General features: G+C 42.7%; 1 protein-coding gene across 2 annotated transcripts; it reads right to left on the reverse strand.

Annotated features, from left to right (window-relative positions):
- Nucleotides 1–202: 202 nt before the first annotated feature.
- VLDLR (very low density lipoprotein receptor) lies at nucleotides 203–23,354 on the reverse strand. 2 transcript variants are annotated; one of them, XM_060237404.1, is made up of 19 exons: nucleotides 22,935–23,326; nucleotides 15,730–15,849; nucleotides 11,252–11,374; nucleotides 10,493–10,615; nucleotides 9,572–9,943; nucleotides 9,347–9,469; nucleotides 8,870–8,992; nucleotides 8,342–8,461; nucleotides 8,142–8,267; nucleotides 7,725–7,896; nucleotides 6,835–7,053; nucleotides 6,253–6,371; nucleotides 5,624–5,763; nucleotides 5,271–5,412; nucleotides 4,720–4,866; nucleotides 3,569–3,652; nucleotides 2,868–2,948; nucleotides 2,530–2,699; nucleotides 203–819 (listed from the first exon to the last, which is right to left on the reverse strand). In XM_060237404.1, the coding sequence occupies exons 1-19, from the start codon at nucleotides 23,053–23,055 to the stop codon at nucleotides 784–786; spliced, it is 2,661 nt and encodes an 886-aa protein (XP_060093387.1). In that variant the 5' UTR covers nucleotides 23,056–23,326; the 3' UTR covers nucleotides 203–783. The 2 variants fall into 2 exon arrangements, with proteins under 2 accessions (XP_060093387.1, XP_060093388.1); XM_060237405.1 differs by lacking the exon at nucleotides 3,569–3,652 and having other exon boundaries at nucleotides 22,935–23,354.
- Between the last annotated feature and the right edge of the window lie 223 nt (nucleotides 23,355–23,577).

A 23,577-nucleotide genomic window follows, 5' to 3' on the forward strand; every position in this document is an offset into this window, starting at 1 on the left:
AATAAAACCTGGCTGGTCTTAAAGGTGCTATTGGACTCAAACTTTGTTCCATGAAATCTAGTACAGTTAGTCTTATGCAGATTCAGGTTTTCGCCTTCATTTCTTTATACCCTCTTCAGTATTTGTGTTGGGAGGTGCAGGTCCCAGAGCTGTTTAATTCAACTGAGTGTTAATATGACTGTAAAGAGTAGCCAAGACACATAGAGATTTGCTTCTCTTTAATCCCATTTCAGTGTTGAAATTTACAGTGAAATTTCTGATACAGAGCAATTGTCCTCTGCACACCTCTGTAGGTGGTTGAGGGAGGACAAATTCACATTTTGTACAAAAGTTAGTTTACAAATTTTTGGCAATTAATGTGAGTAACCCGTTTTCTCCTATTGCCATTGCCCAAACATTGAGATATTCTACAATAATTTACATGTGTTTTTTCCAAAGTGCTTAATAGTCTGTTCTCAGGAACATTTACAAGTGGGCCTGTACAATTATTTACAGGTAGTACCCTATAGGACATGTTAATTCAATATGGCTTTTTGGAAAGTGCTTTGTACATAGCCAGTGGCATCAATACTGACTTTAGTAAAAGGGCTGCAGTCACCAGTAACTATCAAAAATTGAATTGTAGGACAAAATGGTTTGCAACTTTCTATTAGCATATGAAAATGGTTTGTGAACTTGCTCCACATATCTTCATTCTTCCAGGATGGGAAGGGACTTGTTTAGCCACTGGCCTTGATTACCATCCAGAAAAAAATACAGTTCAGAAGGCGATCCTTGGAGGACTCAGGACAAGTCATCATCTGTGCTTACAACTGATATCTAGGGGGAAAAGGTGTTGAATTATCGTGTCACTAATCATTTTATATAGTGAAGTTCTACACAATGATCAAAAACTTTTGTCAATGAAAGACAGCCCTTATATCACCAGTTTTGCCAGCCAGCATTATACACAACTTTTATCATCTCTAGCTCCAGCTAGAAGATCAAGTATATTTTACAGCAGCTTGATAGTCTCATTACATACATTGAAGCCATTATTAAGCTTTGAACTGAGAATACTTCTCAACTAGGCAGTTTCCATTATAAGCTTCTGCAACTTAAGTTGTATTTGACCTGACATGTCAGCTAAAAGCAGTTTGAGATTAAAGCCTGATAATATCGACTTTGATGAACCAGGGGTCTGATTTGGTTCAAGGCAGTTTCATGTGAGAATATACTTCATTAGAAGAATTGTTGAATGGTACCATTTGAAACTGTGGACCCGATTTTTCAAGTATTACAGAATGGTTTTAAAATTGAAATAAGTAAATTATGGTTTTATATGTTTTATTGGATCGATTGTATTGTATAATGTTGTGAGCCGTCCTGAGTCCGCTTGCGAAGAGGGCGGGATATAAATTGAATGTAATAAATAATAAATTACATCACACTAGAAATAAGGCCTGTGTGAGGAAAAATACCGTGGCCTCAAGAAAGCAGAGAATGGAGATAAGGAACAATTATGGGGGATGCAGGGGGGGCATGATGATGGTCACACAGATGCTAAAGCTCAGCATTCCTTTGGTTTATAGTGCATTGTTGCTGCCTTTGTCATATTCAGCCTTGTGGCATTTAGCATCAGCTTATTGCATGATCCTGGATTTTTTGCCTGGCTTGTTACGGTATACCATAGAATATGCACCTAAAGGTGGCCATTTTCTGTACAGGAACTGATCTGACTTCTACTTTCCATCCCTGCAGCCTCTACCTGCAGAAAGCATAGTCTTTTTCTCCACAATGTGGACTAAAGCAGGAGGGAAGCAATTTCAGAAGGGTACAATCACACAGAGTACACCCTGAAAAGCATCTGCTTTCTCTAGGAGAATTGATCTCTGCCATCTGGAGAGCAGCTATAATTGAGGGATCTCCAGCCTTCACCTGGAGATTGGCAACAACAGTTCCCCAGGAGGAAGTGGCTGTTTTGGAGGGTGGACTCTATGGCATTATATTCAGTTGAGGCCTCTCCCTTAACTGATAGAAGCAACCTTGATTGCCTAGCAAGTGCCTCTGGCTAGCAGCTTCCCCAGTGAGCCAATCCTCATCTGTCCTGGGGCAAAGCTGAGAGGAGGAGGGAAGGAGGCAGTGACAGGGAAGTGGCTGAGACGTGCTCCCTGTGGGGCCATGGCTGAGACATGCTCCCTGTGGGGCTAGGCCTTGCCGCATAGCTGCATTACCTTCATTCCCAGTCTCTTCAGTTACTTGCTGCTGCCACCTACTTTCTCTTCCAAATGCCAGAGAGAGTGGGTAGGCAACAGCAGGTGGGAAAGGGGAGTGGGTCCAGCCAATAACACACAAGTTCTCCTGAGTGGCAGCTGAAGGGCCAATCACTGATGGAGTGCACACAGCAGCCAATGGGAATGCCAGATTTGGCCAATTCCAATAGGGAATTATCTATGATTCCATTGTTTTCCTGAGCCACATTGACTTGGGCACAATTCTCAATAGAGGAATTAAATAGCTGAAGTTTGCTTACTGCTGGAGTTAACTTACTGCTGGATATGTGTGTCCCACTGAACCGCTGTGTCTTCCAATGTCTATAGAAAGGTCTTCTTCAGTTGTTTTCAAGTACACTGGGTTGTCAAAGTTCATACTCTTCATGTTCTTGTGTTGCCAGTTACGCCACATGAAGTAGCCACCCACTGCAGCCATTGCTAACAATACTTGAAGAGAAATTGTGATGTTATTTAGCCAGAACACCTTAATTTAGGCTCAGATAGCTACTTGTATCAGTAGCTACTCTCATCCCCAAAGAACTGTATTAGATGGGAAGTGGTATTGTATTCTTACTCTAACGTTCTGCTTCAATCAACACTGTCCTTTATACTTACATACAGGAAGAATAGCCCATGCAGCTGAGGAACTTCTAGCAGAAGCTAGCTCTTCTGACACTGGACTGGTCAGATTTACCCCTAGGAGACAAAAGCCATGGCTTAAAATCCATTTTATTTATGGCCAAATACAACCTGAACAAGTGCTGAAGACTAAGTACAGACGCCTATAGTTTTACTTAGGAAACAGCTTATATATCAAGGAAGCAAACCCCACTCATCCATGAAGATACCTCGTTTCTTAAATTGAAAGAACATTAGTCTTGTAGAAAACAGGGCTTACAATGTGTTGTGGTATGCCAATTCTTTAGTTATTCTGAACAGGCAACCTCCTTGCTATTATGACATGCAAGATTGTTGCCTGACATCCCACAGACTGAACAGAAAGGGAGTACTTTTATCTCAGCACAAATAAGCCAAGTTTTGATTCCCTACATTTTACCCATGGCTTGCTTTTAGGATTAATGAATGAATATCTTAACTGGCAATATTAAGTTTGCAAGTACTCCCAACTATGCTTTCTTATTCAAGAACTCAAGCTATTACAGATTTAAGAATCCCAGCAGCCAGTATATTTACTACGCCTAGACCCCTTCACCAGCCCACTTTCTACCCTCCCCCACTTCAGATGTTTGCCTGTTTTAACTTATTGTGCTTTACTACTGCTAACACATTGCACTGCTCTATGTTAGGACCAATACCTCCAGAAAGGGGTCCAAGTGGTTTTTCTGTTGTACTGCTGTCTTTTGCCTCAGTGTAAGTCACAGTAGTTCCTGCACCTGAAACTAATTGTAGAGCAAGAAGCCCAGTTAAATCCCAGGTTTCTGCATAGTTTTGTGAATGTGGAGCAACCAAAGCAGATGAATGTGACCATGCATGTTAATGTTTTGATTGCAAGGTGTTTGATTTGTACTATGGAATGGGAATTTTCACTGTTGAGAATGTAAGCTGCTCAGGTCTTTTGATTAGAAGTTTCCAACACAGTATTTTCTTGGCCAAACTACAGCTTCAACTAAGATTGTTAACTGTCACTGAATGGCAGCATTTTATGCACTTTAGATCAAACTGCCACAAGTTGGCAGCTGCTGTGTGGCAAAATTCAAAACTATCCAAGATGCTCACTATATAGCATTCCAGCAAGGAATGCAACATTTGATTTGCAGCATTTATATTGAGACCAGCCTACCCCCATACCTACTGCTAGACTGCTTGACCAGGCTATTGCACTGTAATGGCACTACAACTAGGTCATCTTGTAGCAGATTGACCATTCCAAGCAGGCTGCTTTGTTACCTAAACAGCCACAGAACAAATCAAATAGCCAATATTTCATATAGCTTTTGTCTGTGCAAGTCTCCTTATGTCCATCACCAGTCTTTTTTGTAGGTTACTCTACCTGAAGTTTAGAGTCCAGCAGCACCTCAAAAACAAAACTCCAGGGTATAAGGTATGAATTATCTGAAAGTGAGCTTGTGACAGTGACTCACAAATGCTTTTGGGAGGAGGAGGGAGTTGGCTGTTGTTCTATTACAGACTAACACAGCTGCCCACCTGAAATACCTACCTGAACTGCAGAGGAAATTAATCTCATGAATTGGTGGAGCAGGTGGTGTGCCATAATCTCAGATGTATGTTATATGCATGTTCAGCTCCAATATCAGGCTGATATAAGAGCAAATGGCTATTACAGCATGCAATGCCCATGAGTATGCAGAAGCCAGGCATGAAGTCAATGCTATTAAGTGACCAGGCCCCAGACACAGGTGTTTTGCAAGACATCTTATGGAGAAGACAAAAAAAATCTCAGCTGTGTTAGATTTTTGGGCAGGGAAGAAAGAAGCCACAACAGTACCTCTACATCTTAAGCCATTATCTTGCAGTGCAGATCCAACTGGGCATGTGCATGTATACTTTGGAGAGTGTTCATTTATCTGGGGAGCAGGTAGACACAGATATTCACAGCCTCCATTTGTTATACTCTCTTCACACCAGTTCCTTCCTGTGGGTAGCAATGTAACAGGTCAGATAGCAGCAAGAACTAGAACTGCAATCTGGTACAAAGGTTCTTACTGAGATGGCAGCACCATCTCTCTCTGTATTGCAGCCCTAGCCTATGCCCACAGTGTATACTCAGCTTCTCACAATAGGAAAGGTGATCTCAGTATTCAAACAGGAGGAATGCATCCCCCAGGGCAGTTATGGCAAAAGGTGCTAACCTATCTTTTTTACTGTAGGATGCTATATGCCCCCTTGTGGCACCTACATGCATTTGTAAACCTCAAGATTGAGTATTAAGTGGGGTATGACAGATGGTCCAGCTGTTAGCCTTACTGCCCACTCTGCAACCATAACCAGAAGGCAGTCCTGCCAAGAATGCTGCACCATTCAATCCACTGCCGTTACCTGTAGGCTGCACAAGTTCATGATATACAATGAGATCCTGAGCATCATTCAAGTTGTTTACTAATGTTGCCACTTCAGTGCCTGTGAACTTATTTGCGCCATATAGTGCATCATTTTCCCCATCGAGCCAGAAGACACGATCCTAAGAACCAAAAAGATATTTTGGACTGTTGAACTGTTTTCTGAATTCCTCATCACTCTGCTCAGAATTAAGGTAACCTCAGAGACACATGGAGAACTCTCACTTTGATGCCCTCCTCCATTACATGAATAAATCTCATCACACAATTTCTGCATCTCAGATTAAATTCTACCATTGCTGAACTCATGTCATGAGTAGTTTTTGTTCTTACCTCAAATATTGTCAGAGAAAGAGGATGAGCAAGAAATTCATGAGACTGCAACACAACCCTACGATCTTGGCCATTCATATCCACACTGGACAGTGTATGCAGTTTAGCATCAACCCAGTAGAGACGATTCTTAACAAGATCTAAAGAGAAGCATAAAACAATCAGCACTTAGGTTACAGATGGTTTAACAAGACCTTGCCTATTTGCTTTCATGCATTTAACTCTGGACTTCTTGTTAAGCTTTGTGATGATGCCTTCTCTAAGTAATGGGTACAAATAAGACCAACACAAAGGCAGTCACAGAATCACAGAACTGGAAGGGACCTCCAGGGTCATCTACTCCAACCCCCTGCACAATGCAAGAAATTCACAAGTACCTCTCCCCCCACATCCAGTGACCCCCTGCTCCAAGCCCAGAAGATGGCAAACCCTTCCCATCCCAAACCCTAGTCTTTACTAGGATTCTTATTTCAGAACAATGCCAGAACTCAAGACCACTACAAACAGACAAGTCATACCCAAAGGCTACTAAGAAAGATTTGGGGTGGAGAAGACATTTAGCTTTAAAGTCTAGTTTCACATTCCAACAAGGAATTTTTTTAAAAAAAACAATTCTAAGTTAAACCTACCTAGTGCTATCCCAAGTGGCCACTCAATTGCTGTTGTTACAATCTGCTGCCTGGCAAGACCATTCATCCCTGCTTTTTCAATTCTGGCTGGTTCACCCCAATCAGACCAATACATGAAGCTGTAAGAAAAACACTGCATCACTACAAAGCTTAAAGAAGAATACCAGTTCTTGTTTTACCAACTACACTGATAATCATTTTATCCACAAAGAGGAAGTTATCTCTAATGTTGCATTTATGGCACAAACATTTGTTTTTTCCTATCAGTGAACTATGTTTTATAAATGAAATGTGAAGTTTCTCTTCCCCCACCTCTGCATGCTGCTTGTTAGCAACTGCTGTTTTTCCTTCTTCACCCTCAGCCCATGTCATTTAACAGCTGCACTATGCCAGAAGTAGTTTTGCCATCACAAATCTTGTTTCTAACTTTTGGCATCTGTACTTAGTCTCCCAAAATTATATGGCCTGGTATTGATTCGGTATCACCAATACATGTATATAAATGCCTTGAAACTACTTCAGGCTTCAGAGGGACCCAAAACTCAACTTCCAGAATGCACAATTAATCTTTGTGATGCTCACCCAGAAAGAGGGTCCACAGCAACTGAGGCCAGCTCTCTCAAGTCTGTATTAAATAGGATCTTCCTTTTCGTACCAAGAAGGTTAGCCACAAATATTGAGTTGGAATCAATCCAGTAGATGTTCTTATAAATCCAGTCAATGGCAACGGCTCCAGGATTCTGCACATTGTCTGTAGTCCTGAAAATCTTGCCTACTCTGTCATGAGAATCAACAGTGGTACTGGGAAGGAGAAGAAATCTGTAAGTCTGGGTATATCCTGCTAGATTTTAAGCATGCTTGATTATTTATTCTTGGTGGCTTTGTTCTCCTGCATTTGGAATTGTGCCTAGGCATACGATATCCCAGGATGCTACAATTCTGGGACTCAGGCTTCCATAGATTCTACTTAAATTGCCATTTAACAATAGCTTGGCAGTTTTCCCATCACTAACTTTGCTATCAGGTTGGACATAGCTGCTTAAAACAAGCTCCTGTCTTGAAGCAACAGGACTACTGCCTGAATCTAGGCCACTGGATTTTTTTGTTTCTAGATACAAACCAAGGAATGTTCTTGATCTTGGACAAGAATGGTGTCTTACACCAAGCATATCATTTTGCACTGAATGGTCAAGATATATTTAACACAAACCTCTTTACTATCACCTGGAAACTGAAGTGCAGAAACTAATTTTGGGGATGTTCCCAGATGACTATTGAGATCAGTGGTGTATCAGGACAAAGGAGAGTTTACCATATTAATGTCTCTAAAATATGCCCTTAGTGATAGTAGATTAAGATCAACCATCTTTGAGATATATGGACCTTTTACTAGATATCAAAATACTGAATTTACTTGAACTTCCATGACCCTCCATGCTCCTTCTTGCAGGAAAGCTATATAGACCACTTACCTGAAGACACCCTTCAGCACAAAATCAGCCCAGAAGAGTTTATGCTCTGCCATATCTGCATCCAAGCTCTTAGCATGTCTTAAATTTTCCACAATCTGAATATATTCATTCCTCTCCAGGCCAAATTTTCTGATGTCATGGTGATTAGTAAATAGCAGACATGGTTCTCTTCCTGCAAAAATAGAACAAGTTTAAAAGCTACCTAATGAAGTGCTAGATGTTAAGGCTTTAGAGACAAATGCTGCAGGAACAGGTTTATTATGAACACACCAAGGGAAGGGCTGGAGCTCAGTGGCAGAGCAATTGTTAGCCAAGCAAAAGGTCCCAGGTTCAATCCCCAACATCACCAGCTAAAGAAATAGAATTCAGGTGTCTAAAGACTAGCAGTTGCTTTGTTGCATACTTTGAGTTACTTACCAACAGCTTTACACACTCCAGTAGCCAAATCCATCTGATATCCACGGCTGCATTCACATTTATAACCTCCTTTCAGGTTTATACAGATCTGACTGCAGATACCAGGATTCTGGCATTCATCAATATCTAGAAGAGGGACACAGTTTAGCTTCATGACCTTGTATAGCACCACCACCGCTCCACTAACATAGCATGTTTACCTCCACAGGTTTTTCTGTCTATCAGCTCAAAGCCAGCAGGGCAGTCACATTCATAGCCTATAGGCAGGTCTCTGCAGATATGTGAGCAGCCACCATTGTTCACCAGACATTCATTTACATCTGGAAGAGAAACTGAGGTTAGGCATGCTACTTGCCCCTTCCAAGCACAATTGATCTATACACAATACTTGCACCCTTGCTAAAAAATATGGCTGTATGTGCAATGAACCTGCAGCAAGGAGGGGCCATCAAAGAATACGTTTGTGGATCATGACTAGTTAAGAGCTGGGTGTTGCTTGAGTGTTTAGTCTGGAAGCTACTAATAACAGACCACTTAGCTTGTTTGGCTCCAGATAAAGTGTCTAGTAACTGTTTATTGTTGTATGTAGTTCAACTATATGTTGGACTCTGAAGTTCACTTTAGAAAAAATATTCCCATTAGACCAAGACATTTTTCACTTCTCAGCTGAGGAAACAAGACACTTGACCCATCTGCTATGATTGTATTTGTTTAGGGCTGTAACTTACTGCATTCATTCAGAGGTTCATCGCTCCAGTCTCGGCAGTCTAGTTGCTGGTCACATACCCGGCTGGATTCTATACACTCCCCATTCCTGCACTTGAATTTGCTAGGTCCACCGCACTGGACAGCTAGAGGAGGGGGGAAAGTTATCATGCAGTCAGGAAGAGCCTGTTCCTATGCTCAAAGCATCATGCTTTGCAACTAAACTGTTTTATCATTAGTACTATGGACTGCTCCATAATTATTTGTTCCTCAAATAGTGCGGAGATTATAATTAAGACCAAGATAGACCTTGCAGAGACTTGGGCTACAGTGGAAGCCCACTGCAAATACCCCTACCACAGGAAACCATTCTTCATAAGCCAGAGTTCAACTTTAGAGCTACTAAAAGATCAACTAGTGGAGGCTGTTTCTTAGGCCATTTCCTACAGTTTTAGGCCACAAGCATTGTTTTGATACTAGCCAGTTCCACTCTTACTAACCTGTTTTACAGTTTATTTCATCAGATCCATCTACACAGTCCCGTACTCCATTACACTGCCTGGACCCATGGATACAGCTGCCATCATCACATCTGAACTGGTCAGGTCTACATGTCAGAGAAGCTAGAAGAGACAGTGTGCTGATATTAGCAGCAAATTCAGGTCCTCTATAGAACCAAGAAACAAGAGTCTTCCCTTCATAAGGAACAGAGGTCTGTTACTTACGGCAATTGATCTCATCACTTCCATCTTTGCAGTCAGCATCCCCATCACAACGCCACTTGCCTTGAATACATTCCTCTGTTCCACATCGCATTTCATCAGGGCTGCATGTCACAGTGTGAAGAGGTGGGCGGCCACACTGCTCTAGAGATTCATCCGACAGGTCAGGGCAGTCTACATCACCGTCACATACCCAGTTACCTGGGATACAGGTAGAGCTTTTGCACTGGAACATATCAGGTGCGCAAGTAGGTGGTGCGCAGTCTACTTCATCACTACCATCACTGCAATCATCTTGACCATTGCAAGCAAAGTTCTTCGAAATACACTGCCCATTGGCACATGTGAACTCTTCTGTACCACAAGTTACGTTGGCTAAAAGGGAGGCACACAAATAAGATTGTCCACAAGGAAAGTCAGGGTAAAAATATTTTAATAAAGACTGACCAAGTAGAATTGCTATTCAGCTGGGCACATTATTACATACAGGTAGACTATAGTGACCAAGTTAATTTTATATCAAGGATGCTGTAGACCCAAAATTCTCAGGGGCATAATGACATCCAACAGTCTGCTTCTCAATAGCCATATGTTCCTCTGCCTCCCACAGCTGACCCCAACAGGTATGAAAAGAGGCTCAACTTCACCTGAGTAGCAGCACTAGCTACACTGGCTGTTTCAGATGCTGGAGAAAGGTCAGGTACAGAACTGAGGAGAGCAGAAAGTAAATTCCTGAGCACTGCTTCCTTTCTCTTCCCTCTTTGTTTAATGGTGTTATCTCTCTCGGCTATCTGTTAGATTACCCCTAGGGATTGTTACACACCACAAGCAGTTGCTTTGCTGCTTCCATGGGGCAGTGCTGCTCCTGCCCATAATTATGCTCTCCTTCATTTGTTTCAGAAACATGGCTATCCTCCAGCTTACCACAATTCTCTTCATCTTCACCATTATCACAATCATTTTCACCATCACATCTCCAGGACACTGGGACACACTGAGTTGATCGAGCACCACAGCTGATTTCATTCAGCCGACACGTTCTCATGTCTGTTGAGAGAAGATTAAAATTAATTTCAGAGGCTGGCTTTATGATCTTGGCTTATTCTTGGCCCACCTATCAGATCCTTAGAAAATCAGGTTTGTTCAGGAAAACATTTGGATTACTGGGCGCAAAGGAAAAAGAAAATAGGCTACCATGTATTTTTATTCTGTGCATTTATGGTATTGCTATATTTAACCCAATTTAAGAGCCTTATTAGGGTAAGTAATGCATTCTGGAAATACCATTTTGAGCTAGAATGTGTGGCTTATACAATTTAAAAGTAATTGCTTGAAAACTGATTTTCATGTGTGAGAAATTTACTGTGTTAAGCATAAGGATAAAAATTGTTTTCTCCTTGAAGTCAGAGAACAGTTTAGGTGTGTAGGAGGCAGATTTAAGACTTGCACAGGGGTTGCAGGAAGCAGATTAAGATACAGATGTTCAATTTTTTTAAATTAGATGTTAAGCCTCTATTGCCGTAACTAATACTAGTCTACTTGTAATTAGGCATGCTGCATTTTATCTTCCTATAAGTTGTACGCTACAGAAGAAAATAGCATGCCAAATATATATAAACTTCACTTTGGTTTCAAGACTGGTAATATATAGGTGACTATCAGTATTAGGGTTTGGCTACTCACGACACAGCTCAGGGCTTTCATCAGACCCATCTTCACAGTCAGGATCACCATCACACTGCCATCTGTTTGGTATACACTGTCCACTGTTGCATACAAAATCTGATGCAGAACATGTCTTCTTCACTGAAAAGAAAGCTACATCTCAACTCGGCTAAACAAGAGCTCACTGTATGTCTCTGAATGCTCTGCTTAACAGCTACCCCAACAGTCAATTTTTTCCCTAGTTATCAAGACAGCCATAAGTATTCCGCTCAGCTCCAGTAAGTACTTCAAAGCAGGCATATCACTCTATCCTTTGTTCTGAATTGCTAAAATGCCTGACTTTTTCAGTGTCTGCAATTACACCATAAAGGGATGGTCAACAGACACAGCAAAGTAGCAGCTGGATTTATGGCAGCTGACAGTAGGATGCAACCCCAATATATTGCTAGAGGTATACTGAACAACAACAACACAGTATTTCCGTGGTATTTTTCAGTATTCCTAAATCCCAATACCAGTATGGTATTTGGTAAATATTTAGAATTCCCAATTTTTTTCAGGTCCATTATACCCTTTGGGGACCATTATAGTCAATGGTCCCCATTAGGTATAATGGAGAATCAATCTGGGGGTTATCTGGGGCTGTCTGAGGCAAAAGCACCAAATTTGCAGCATTGATGTTGGTACCCCTTACTTTCCGCTCCCAATTTCAAGAGATTGGATCAAGAGGTCCAATTCTATGGGCCCCAAAGAAGGTGCCCTATCCTCCCTTGAAACTAATGGAGGAAAAAAGTGTTTAAAATTTCTTTAAATGCCTTCTCCAAGCCGCATGAGCTGCATGACTCAGAAGGCATTTAAAGGGTCTGCAACAACTTTAAACACCTTCTCCAAGCCCTTAAACTTTGGCTATCTAGTGGCCCTGGAAATTCCTGAATATTTTCAGGATTTTTGAGTACCAGCCATTTCGGAAAGCCAAAAATGGCCAAATCTCTATTCAGCTGAAAGACTATCCAGAAAATACTGGTAAGGTATTCTTCAGATTTTTTTTGGCTTAGATTTAGCTGAACACAAATCACCTAGTTATTACCTCTGTTAGAAAATTCAGCTTTTTAGAACTGCCCTATCTGTAGGTCATGCTAAACGTTTGACTGAATACTCATTATTTTTGGTTATGTTTTCCATTCAAAGGAGTATTGGCCCAAGGGCATCTATATAAGTTTTGTCAAGAGATACTCTGAACCTGCCATCTAGCAGCACCTCCCCCCTCGTGCAGGGCTACTAAAAACTGGGAGAAATGCTACAGCTGACTTACAGAACTCAATGCCAGGCCTGCTCCAATGCAACAGGAACATCTGACTTTGTAAGCAAGATGTCAAAAGTCTGCCACAGCAAAGGCTCCTAAATACACCTGACTGACAGTGAGATGCTTATCCATAATGGCAGCCATCTGATTTCTCAAGTCACCACTTATTCTTTGACATGTCATGCCACAAAACCTCCCAGGTCAAGCTGATCTTAAATAGCACAGTTATTACCTGGCCTTAAAAAGAACTTCATAAACATGCCCTGGCAAAACCAGCCCTTAGTCATGCTTTTGTGAACATGGACACTAAGCCTGTCATTTTGCTCTGCATGGCTGTCATCAGCAAAATATATTCAGCATGCCAGAGATAAATACTTTAAGTATGACTGGAAGATTTTGGACGAGGAAGTTCTCTCCTCCCCACTCCAACCCTACATCACGTTAATTTTATACTAGCAAAAAGTTTAATTAGGAAAAATTCAATAAAGTGTTCTTAAGACATAAAACAGAACTAGGCTTACTGGTGATCATCAGAAAATAAGTTAATCACTTTGGAAAGTTCTTAGTATGGCTGGCATTCATTACGTATGACTAATAGTATTGAACTGCATTTATAAGTTTTTTTAAGAACATAAGAGAAGCCATGTTGGATCAGGCCAATGGCCCATCCAGTCCAACACTCTGTCACACAGTGGCCAAAAAAATTATATCATCTATCCATCCACACACTGTGGTTAATAGCCACTGATGGACCTTGCTCCATATTTTTATCCAATCGCCTCTTGAAGCTGGCTATGCTTGTAGCCGCCACCAACTCCTGTGGCAGTGAATTCCACATGTTAATCACCCTTTCGGTGAAGAAGTACTTCCTTTTATCCGTATTAACCTGACTGGCTCAGCAATTTCATCGAATGCCCACGAATTCTTGTATTGTGAGAAAAAGAGAAAAGTACTTCTTACTCTACTTTCTCCATCCCATGAATTATCTTGTAAACCTCTATCATGTCACCCTGCAGGCGACGTTTCTCCAAGCTAAAGAGCCCCAAGCGTTTCAACCTTTCTTCATAGGGAAAGTGTTGCAACACTTTAATCATTCTAGTTGCCCTTTTCTGGACTTTCTCCAATGCTATAATATCCTTTTTGAGGTGCGGTGACCAGAACTGCACACAGTACTCCAAATGAGACCGCACCATCGATTTATACAGGGGCATTATGATACTGGCTGATTTGTTATCAATTCCCTTCCTAATAATTCCCAGCATGGCGTTGGCCTTTTTTATTGCAAACGCACACTGTTTTGACATTTTCAGTGAGTTATCTACCACGACCCCAAAATATCTCTCTTAGTCAGTCTCTGCTAGTTCACACCCCATCAACTTGTATTTGTAGCTGGGATTCTTGGCCCCAATGTGCATTACTTTGCACTTGGCCACACTGAACATCATCTGCCACGTTGATGCCCACTCACCCAGCCTCAACAGATCCCTTTGGAGTGCCTCACAATCCTCTCTGGTTCTCACCACCCTGAACAATTTAGTGACATCTGCAAACTTGGCCACTTCACTGCTCACTCCCAACTCCAAATCATTTATGAACAAGTTAAAGAGCAGGGGACCCAGTACTGAGCCCTGCGGCACCCCACTGCTTACTGTCCTCCACTGTGAAGACTGCCCATTTATACTCACTCTCTGCTTCCTATTAATCAGCCAGTTTTTGATCCACAAGAGGACCTGTTCTTTTACTCCATGACTCTTGAGCTTTCTAAGGAGCCTTTGATGAGGAACTTTATCAAAAGCTTTCTGGAAGTCATGGTAAACATCTATTGCGTCTCCTTTGTCCACATGTTTGTTCACCCCCTCAAAGAAATGTAACAGGTTAGTGAGGCAAGATCTTCCCTTACAGAACCCATGCTGAGTCTTCCTCAATAACCCGTGTTCATCAATGTGCCTACTCATTCTGTCCTTGATAATGGTATCTACCAACTTTCTTGATATTGAAGTCAGACTGACTGGCCTGTAATTTCCCGGATCTCCTCTGGAACCCTTTTTAAAGATGGGGGTGACATTTGCTACCTTCCAGTCCTCAGGAATGGAGGCAGATTTCAATGAAAGATTACAGATTTTTGTCAGAAGACCCACAAGTTCAACTTTGAGTTCTTTCAGAACTCTTGGATGTATGCCATCCGGACCTGGTGACTTATTAGTTTTTAATTCGTCTATCAGTTGTAGGACCTCCTCTTTTGTCACCTCAATCTGACTCAGGTCTTTCAACACCCCTTCCAAAATTAGTGGTTCTGGAGCAGGCAAACACTTCTCATCTTCCACAGTGAAGACAGAGGCAAAAAATGCATTCAGCTTCTCAGCCATTCCCCTATCCTCCTTCAGTAATCCTTTGACGCCTTGGTCATCCAACGGCCCCACTGCCTCCCTGGCTGGTTTCCTGCTTCTAATATACTTGAATTTTTATTGTTGGTCTTTGTTTTTTGCAATATGCTCCTCATAGTCTTTTTGCCTGCCTGATCACAGTCTTGCATTTGATTTGGCACAGCCTGTGTTCCCTTTTATTAATCTCACTTGGACTGGTTTTCCACCGCTTAAAGGAGTCCTTCTTACCTTTTACAGCTTCCATTACTTTGTTAACCATGCAGGCCTTTTCTTATACCTGTTTGTGCCTTTCCTAACTTGTGGTATATATTTTATCTGAGCAACTCCCTATTTATACAAATGGTGAAATCAATAACGTTATGGTCACTGCTCCCAAGCGGTGCGATCACTTTTACATCTCTCACCAAGTCTTGGGCATTACTTAGGACCAATTCCAGGATCGCCCCACCCCTGGTAGGTTCTGAGACCATCTGCTCCATAGCACAGTCATTGAGAGCATCAAGAAACTCAATCTCTTTCTCTCAACCAGAACACATATTGACCCAATCAATCTGTGGGTAGTTAAAATCACCTATTACGACAGTTTTTATGTTTAGCTACTATCTTTAATCCTTCCATCATATTATAATCTTCCTCTATCTTTTGATTTGGTGGGCGATAACAAACTCCCATAGTTAAATTTCCTTTTGGGCCCTCTATTTCAACCCAAAACATTTTAAACAGCAGTAGAAGGTTTCCATGGAAAACTTCTGCCTTAATGGAAAAATTTCCAGGCCCAATTGCTGTTATCCAAATATCAAAGTTCTTACCACAGGATAGCTCATCGCTGCCATCAGAACAGTCTTCATCTCCATCACATCTCCATATTAGAGTTATACAGCGACCATTATTGCACTGGAACTGAGATTCTTCGCATTTTGCTCTTGCACCTTGAATTAAGAAGTAAGCCACCTTATTCAGTAATGCTTTAAGGCAGCATTCATCAACTGGATCAACAAAATGTCTTTTCACCTAAACGACAGGTTGGCAGTGAAGACTTAGCATAGGAACAGCACAAACATTTTGCGTGCTGCGTGTGGAGAACCTATTCTGGTTATGGCTAATGACCCAATGTACCTTCCTCCTCAACATACTGCTCCTAGTTTTCATTTCACTAGTGTGTCCAGTTATAACTGGGCATGCTTGCTTTTCTAGCAATGCTATGAAATGCAGAACCACTTTTCGACCAGGTGCACACATACACCTACATACCAAGCCCAATTGCCTAGCAGTTAAAATTGTAAGACAAAAGGCTTGTAGAAACTATTGCAACACAAAAAGCTGTGCATCTACTTGAAAAGAGTCCTACCAAATGACAAGACTAGACAGAACAAAAAGCTGTTCTGTATATTTAGCTTAATATTTTTAAGAGTTTCATTGTCTGTTCAACAGCTCTATAATCTCAGATTAGTATTCATACATTTTTGCTGAAAAGACTTGGTAAGCATTGCATAAATATGGTACTAACAAAAAGAAATACAAAAGCAAAGCTACACAGTAATTCAGGAAAAGTTTCCCAGAAGTGGGCCTGGAGAATGAGATGTTCAAGAAACCAGCTAGCATAGGAAGTATGTAAACTGATGCTTAAACAGCAACTGAGATATCAGGGCACAGAAACATATAGGGAAGCTTTATCTTACCAAATTATGCCTGTGAAAGATCATTGGAAGCTACTTCCTAAAGGGAAAATAAAATAGTCTGCTCTGAATTTATAATCTACTTGTTAAAACAGTTGAGGAAATTATGCACAAATGATATAAATAATCTGAATCAATATTAAATCCAGGTTGATTTTGTCTCTTGAGCAAAGACTTCTGCTTTAAAGTTACCTGGACAGCTGTTTAACACAGGATTTTGAGACATGTTCTTGCTGAAGTCCCATTTGAGCATGAAAAGCCAGCAGCCCCTGAATGCTACACATTAATCTATAATTGACAGATGCACAATACTAAGATCTGTTAAGCAACGTGAAACTGTGCTCAGGACAGCTGAGCTTAGACCAACTAAAATAAATGAGCTTTACCCAGTTCAATGCCGAGCTCATTAAACAGCTTGTCTAGAAGTACTGTTGCAAACCAAGCTGCTACAAAAGCAGAGGACCACAAGTATCTCAGGAGAGAGCCTTCAAGAGCAAGCAAGTATGCAGGTGATACCCTGCATACAGCCCTTAGAATAAAGCATGACTTAAGACTCCTTAGTCTAAGTAACTATTTCTGCACAAACAGCACAGATGAAGTTTGAATGATCCACTGTTGACGAAATGTCAATGTCAATATCTCCTCATGAAGGCCTATCTTAGAACGTCTAACTTCAAAGGGATATTTCTACATGTTTTATAAGAGATTTGTTTGGACAACAGCTCTATAACAGCACCCATAACACTATACTACTTTATTACAGGGAAGCATGCAAGAAAGTAATGGCAGCTGCTTGTCCCATTGCCTTCATCTGGAGCAAGATAGAATGTGGAGGAAAAGCAAAAAACCCCCAAGCATAGCTACTCATAGATAGCAGAGCTAATGAAGCTACTACTCACAAACTGTAATAGAGCAAAGTTTGAGGCCAGGGGCCTCAAACCAAAGTTTAATTCTGGGTACAAGTTTTTGTGTGCATGCACACTTCATCAGATACCCATGAGGCTTAATGCTGTGCCTTTCATGAAAATAGATCCAGGTAGGTAGTTGTGTCGGTCTGAAGAACAGAACAAAGTTTGAGGTAGGCTAAACAACATCTGTTGGCTGTCTGTGGCCCAAAGGATGTCTACTTAGGCTTGACCAGGGCATTCTCTGTCCTGGCCCCAGCCTGGCCGAACATGCTCCTGCTTGAGAACAGGGCCCTGCTGGACCTTCTACTATTCTACAGGGCTGCTGCCGGGTCTTTGGATGAGGAAGCAGGCATCCAAACAAGTTAGCCTCCTTTGCTAAAGCTCTTCAATTCTATGGAGCCCAGATTGAGAAGATCTCCAATAGCCCAGCAGTTAATTGCATTTTAACCAATAGCTACCTGTTTTAATTTATGTTGTTTAACTGTTGTATTACTGTGCTTAAACTATTGTATACTGTTGTTTGATCCACCCTGAGCCCACATGCAGGGAGGGCAGAATAAAAATGAAAATAGAAGAACTGCAAATTTATACCCCGCCCTTCTCTCTGAATCAGAGAGGCTTACATTCTCCTATATCTTCTTCCCCCACAGCAGACACCCTGTGAGGTGGGTGGGGCTGAGAGGGCTCTCACAGCAACTGCCCTTTCAAGGACAACCTCTGCCAAAGCTATGGCTGACCCAAGGCCATTCCTGCAGCTGCAAGTGGAGGAGTGGGGAATCAAACCTGGTTCTCCCAGATAAGAGTCTGTGCCCTTAACCACTACACCAAACTGGCTCTTCCCAGTATATATAATAGGTAGTTGTTTTGGTATGAAGCTTGAGTCCAGTGGCACCTTTAACACCAGCAAAGTTTTATTCAAGGCATGAGTTTTACATTTTGTTGGAATTAGAGGTGCTACTGGACTCAAACTTTGTTCAATTGCTTCAGAGTAACACAGGTTCACCACCTGAATCTGTAATAAAGCAATACAGTTAGCAAGGCACCGTGGAGTTACCAGCCACAGAAAGAAACAGATTTCCTGGGTGCTGAGGTTTAAGACCAAGTACAAGATCTGGCAGTTGTTGTAACCAAATGGCCGCGTAGTTGGATGCCAATGACATGTCAGTAGGTTTTGTCTCTCGTGGATCCTTTTGCTCAGATGTTTCATGGCAAAGAAAGGACTATCTACCATTCAAATGACTCCTTTTGCCGTTGTTCCTGCCTGCAAATATTTGTGTCATAGGCTTCTTTTCCAAGCTAGCCTGAAGCACAATAGTAGATTCTTCTTTGACATATGCAGTTCTAATAAGTCTGCAACATGATATGGGTATTTTAAAGGCCAAGAAGTACCAGAGTTGCATGATGCAAGATTCCTTTTCCTTTAGGCTGTTGCATCATGCAGAGGTTTACTTTTGTCACCTCAAGGTTGGCAAGACTCATCTATTTTTAGTCCTTATTGAAATAGTCAGTTGTACTTAGGGTTCCCAATCCCCAGGTCCCAGCAAGGGATCCCCCATTTTGACAGGCTTCTCCCCACCCCCAGCCAGCTGGCCGGCAGGGGAAGCCCCGCCTCCACAGTCATTCTGTAGTTTTAGAGCTCCTGCAGGTTTAGAAACCTGCAGTTTTTAAAATGTGTGCCTTTACGGCTGAGCAGGAAGCAGGAAACAGGAAGGGCTTCATGGGAAAGGATCAGTAACAGTTTCCTCAGAGAACGGCCCCTCCCTTTCTTTTGCTTTCATTTTCAGAGCAAGTAAAGTTCTGCAGGAACAAGACCCAGTAAGTATTTGTGTGTGAGAGGGAGGGGGCAGGGGATTCCCCAGTTTGGAGGCCCTCCCCCCCACTTTAGAAAGTGTGAGGGGGGAAGGAAATGTTTACTGGGCACTCTATTATTCCCTATGGAGAATGATTCCCATAGGGAATAATGGGGAATTGATCCGTGGGTATTGGGGGCTCTGGGGGGGGCTATTTTCTGAGGTAGAGGCACCAAATTTTTAGTATAGCATCTAGTGCTTTCCCCAAAATACTCCCCAAGTTTCAAAACAATTGGACCAGGGGGGTCCAATTCTATAAGCCCCAAAAGATGGTGCCCCTATCCTTCGTTATTTCCTATGGAAGAAAGGCATTTGAAAAGGTGTGCTGCCCCTTTAAATGTGATGGCCAGAACTCCCTTGGAGTTCAATTATGCTTGTCACACCCTTGTTCCTGGCTCCACCCCCAAAGTCTCCTGGCTCCGCCCCCAAAGTCCCCAGATATTTCTTGAATTGGACTTGGCAACCCTAGTTGTACTCAAGACCATTCCAGGCAGAGTTCAGCAGATCATTAGCATACTCTATACTTAGTTGCTCTAACTAACTTAGTTGCTTAGTTAGAGCAACTAAGCAGCATTTCTTGCCTTGGCAGAAATATACATGCATTCAAAAAGACCACAAAGGCCAAATTCCACCAATAGAACTTTGAAATTCTCAGTTTTGCCTTTAGGTTGCTAAGATTACAACACTGCACTTCAAGTTGGCACCTAGTTCTCTCCCCCCCCCCCCTTGACTTCAGTAGCATCTTCCCAAATGGCACAGCAGTACAGAATCTTGGTCACTGCTACTGTGGCTGCATTTTAGAGGATTTATTTTGGAAACAAGAATACTTGTAAGAGGTTACTGGAGTACAAAACTATTCAGACTTGTTACTATTTAGGAAGCACTTTTCCAAATTAACAGAGCATTTGAATTGGAACATTGGAGTGATTCATGAAGATCTTAGATCACTATAAACATAAAGCAAAGACTTGTGCTAATTTAAGAAATTTTTAGCCTCCACTGTTTCACAGAGATGTGTTGATATGTAATTTGTTCGGTAATTGTATGTAAAGTGCTGAAGCTCCAGTGTGTCTGATATTATGTGTACAGCTCTGACACATCAGGAAGGCAGAATTCCTGGTAGTGAAAGTGGCTTGTTCATGAAATGTTAGAGACATCCAGCTCAAATTACTAATAAGACTGTCCAGCTCCTGTATTTAAGGACTAATCATGAGTAGAACTTCATATGCATATCCTTAGCTGAGCACTGACTTTCTGCCTTGCATTAAAACATGTAATAACAGCAGCAAGCCTGCTTTAGCTGTTTTTGTTTGCATTCTCTCCATGCAATCTCAATTGAAATGTGCATCAGAGTCTTTACAGTTTGTCTACCAATATCTCATTGCTTGGCAGTGATATGCTGGACAAGATTCCTCTTGCTGCAAAGAATGGCAGTTTACATATTCAACTCCAAATGTACACTATCCATTGCTAACAAGTATGTGCAGGCATTCTTTGCAAGTCAGGCTCTGGATAGTAATGGATACTGGTTGGAAGTTACCAAGCTCCAACACAGCATTTTGACAAGACTTCTAGGTTGTCAGTCTCAGCATACGTTTCCACTGTATTAACCTGGAACAAGAGTTTACATTTTGAAACCACTCTGGGATGTTGGCTGTATACAAAACTTGTTTTACAGGGAAATACCAAGCAGAAAAGAGTTACTGTTTTGGCATGCATTTGGTTCCTGAATGGCTTTCTACTTTAAGTCTTATGAGCAAACAAAACAAACTTGTAAAAGATGGTCATTTCAGCTATTCTGTCCCACTGTATTGATGAGTACAAGCTCACTTCCAATAGTTACAATCTTAATGGCAGGACTGCATTAAGTTTAAGCAAAGCATTTGGGCAAGCTGCATGGGAGTCTCAACTACAGCTGTTATCAAATAAGAGGTGGTGGTGTGTGTGTGCTTTGTTTTTAAGATGCAAGGCAAATCTCAATTTCAAAGCGAAGTTATTATCCAATACAAGCTGACTGACCTGAGGTGGTTCAGACCAAGAACCTTGAAGCATTTTACACCTGCTGACACTACTAAGATTTGTTCAAGACGAAGAATTGCAAATTTATACCCCGAGCTTCTTCCTGAATCAGAGACTCAGAGCGGCTTACAATCACCTATGTCTTCTCCCCCCACAACAGACACCCTGTGAGGTGGGTGGGGCTGAGAGGGCTCTCCCAGCAGCTGCCCTTTCAAGGACAACCTCTGCCAGAGCTATGGCTAACCCAAGGCCATTCCAGCAGGTGCATGTGGAGGAGTTGGGAATCAAACCCGGTTCTCCCAGATGAGAGTCAGCGCACTTAACCACTACACCAAACCGGCTCTCAGTGTGTGGCCTACTAGAATCAGCAGAGTGACCCACTCCATGTCTGATTCATATGCTTGCTGAGAGTCATTTAATTCCCACTTCCTCAGCATAACACCTTGAAGATAAGCTATCCATATCCTTGCATCTCATCTTGGCCCTGATAATGTTGTTCAAGGATTTCCTTCCAGTTTAAAATGGAGGAAAGAACAATGCAAGTCACTTCAGGTAACCAGTAGGAAGAAGTGCAGAAACACTGCCTAGTTCAGGAGTGGGGGAAGCAGTTGATTTATGCGTTCAGCATTCAACACCTACACAACAGTGTTACTTAGAAGGCCTTAATACACACATTGCTTAAAGAGCAAAGCTAGTGCCCAGGTTAGTCCCATGTGCCAACCAAAACATTTCTTAGAACAATGCCCATGTGTTTAGTGCCTAGCTAAGGCCAAACCCCCAAAGGTTACACTAGAATCAATTCAGGAGAATTACTAGGTTTCATTTGAGTTAGCCACTGTATATACTTTTAGTGAAGGGTACTATTACACTTTGCACTTAAATTATAACTATCTGCTGATAAGGCTGATTACAGAAGCCAGAGAATCCAGTTTTTAAGCATACCTGCTAGAGTTTACTATAGGGGCAAAGTTCTGCCATTAGTGCATTATCAAGAGCTATCAACTGTCATCTTAAAGGCAAGAGCATAATCTCCCTAGTTTTGAAGAAATTGCCTGCAAGCATCAAAGAGGCTCCAAGACCAGGCTTTAGGGTCAAGGCCATAGGGCAACAGCTATGGGAGACAAAGAAACCCTCTTGGAATCCTTCTCAGAGGCCTGCTGCCTCTCCATCTTCCTCCTCTCACTGCAAAAGACAAGGACTCCTCTCTTCTCCTGTCAACCCTGATTTGACAAGAGCCCTCAAAATACCACCTTGAGTCCAGGTTCCTAGTATTCTAGAGAAGAGGAAACTGAACCTTGCCTACGGATGTTCTATTATTAAAGAGGGGGGGGGGGCATTCTTACGAAGGGAAGCCCAGTGTTAATTGAAGCGACCCTCCCCCATGGCAGGCCGTGGGACCAGCCACAGCAGTAGCGCGCAGCTCGCTCATCTCCTCCCCCCCCCCCTTCCGCCGCCCTCCCTCCTTCCCGGGTTTTCCACGCAAACCCAGCCAAGGCAGCGGCCAAGACAGGCGGCCCCCCGCACGCCCAAGCGAATAAAGCCACGTTCCGCCTTTACTCACCGTGCACCCAGCCGCGCTCTCCTTGCAGGCAAGCCAAAGCGATCAGAAGCCAAAGCCCCCACGGGGAGACCGTTTCCATCGTGCAGCGCCTCCCGCTGCTCCGCGCACAAGTTAGCAGCATTCACGGGGAGGGGGGGGCGATGTCTTCCTCGCGCTTTTCCGCACAGGCACGAATGCGAGCCGGGGCTTGGTGAGTGGAGCCGAGGTGGGGAAAGCGGAGACACAGTGCTGGCGATGGCAGGGAGCGAGGGAGGGAAGGCAGTTCCTGGAAGCCGACAGAGGACGTCGTGCGGCTAGGCACGAGCCGGCGAGGAGAACCCAAGGAACATGCACAAGGGGGAGGGCAGCTCCACGAAGCTTTTATACGAACCGCCCAGCTCCAGTCTCCGTGTGTGTTGCTGCCGGTGACTCACGGGCGCCTGGACGGCCTCTGGTTGGCTCTTGAGCGCCTCCAATCCCAGCTGCCTGCCCTAATTTCCTGATCCACGCAACCTGCAGCCGCAGCTGTGCGCACTCCACACGGCCGGCGGGCCGAGGCGTTCTCTGGGCCAGCCGAGGAGGCAGCCGCGCCGCCACCGCTGTCCCCGCCCAGTTGCTGCTGATGAGGCCGTGCCGCACAGGTGAACCTCCGCTTGCCTTGGAC

This window comes from Heteronotia binoei, chromosome 4 (assembly GCF_032191835.1).
Source record: "Heteronotia binoei isolate CCM8104 ecotype False Entrance Well chromosome 4, APGP_CSIRO_Hbin_v1, whole genome shotgun sequence".
Lineage (NCBI taxonomy): Eukaryota > Metazoa > Chordata > Lepidosauria > Squamata > Gekkonidae > Heteronotia > Heteronotia binoei.

Excerpts from the sequence above, each read along its gene's own strand:
- VLDLR (XM_060237404.1), bottom strand. The coding sequence starts at position 23,055 with ATGCTGCTAACTTGTGCGCGGAGCAGCGGGAGGCGCTGCACGATGGAA. Across the intron at positions 2,949-3,568 it reads ACTTGGACCCCTTTCTGGAG|GGGTAAATCTGACCAGTCCA; the intron begins GTATTGGTCCTA and ends TTTGTCTCCTAG. Across the intron at positions 2,700-2,867 it reads ATGGGCTATTCTTCCTGTAT|TATTGTTAGCAATGGCTGCA; the intron begins GTAAGTATAAAG and ends TTTCTCTTCAAG.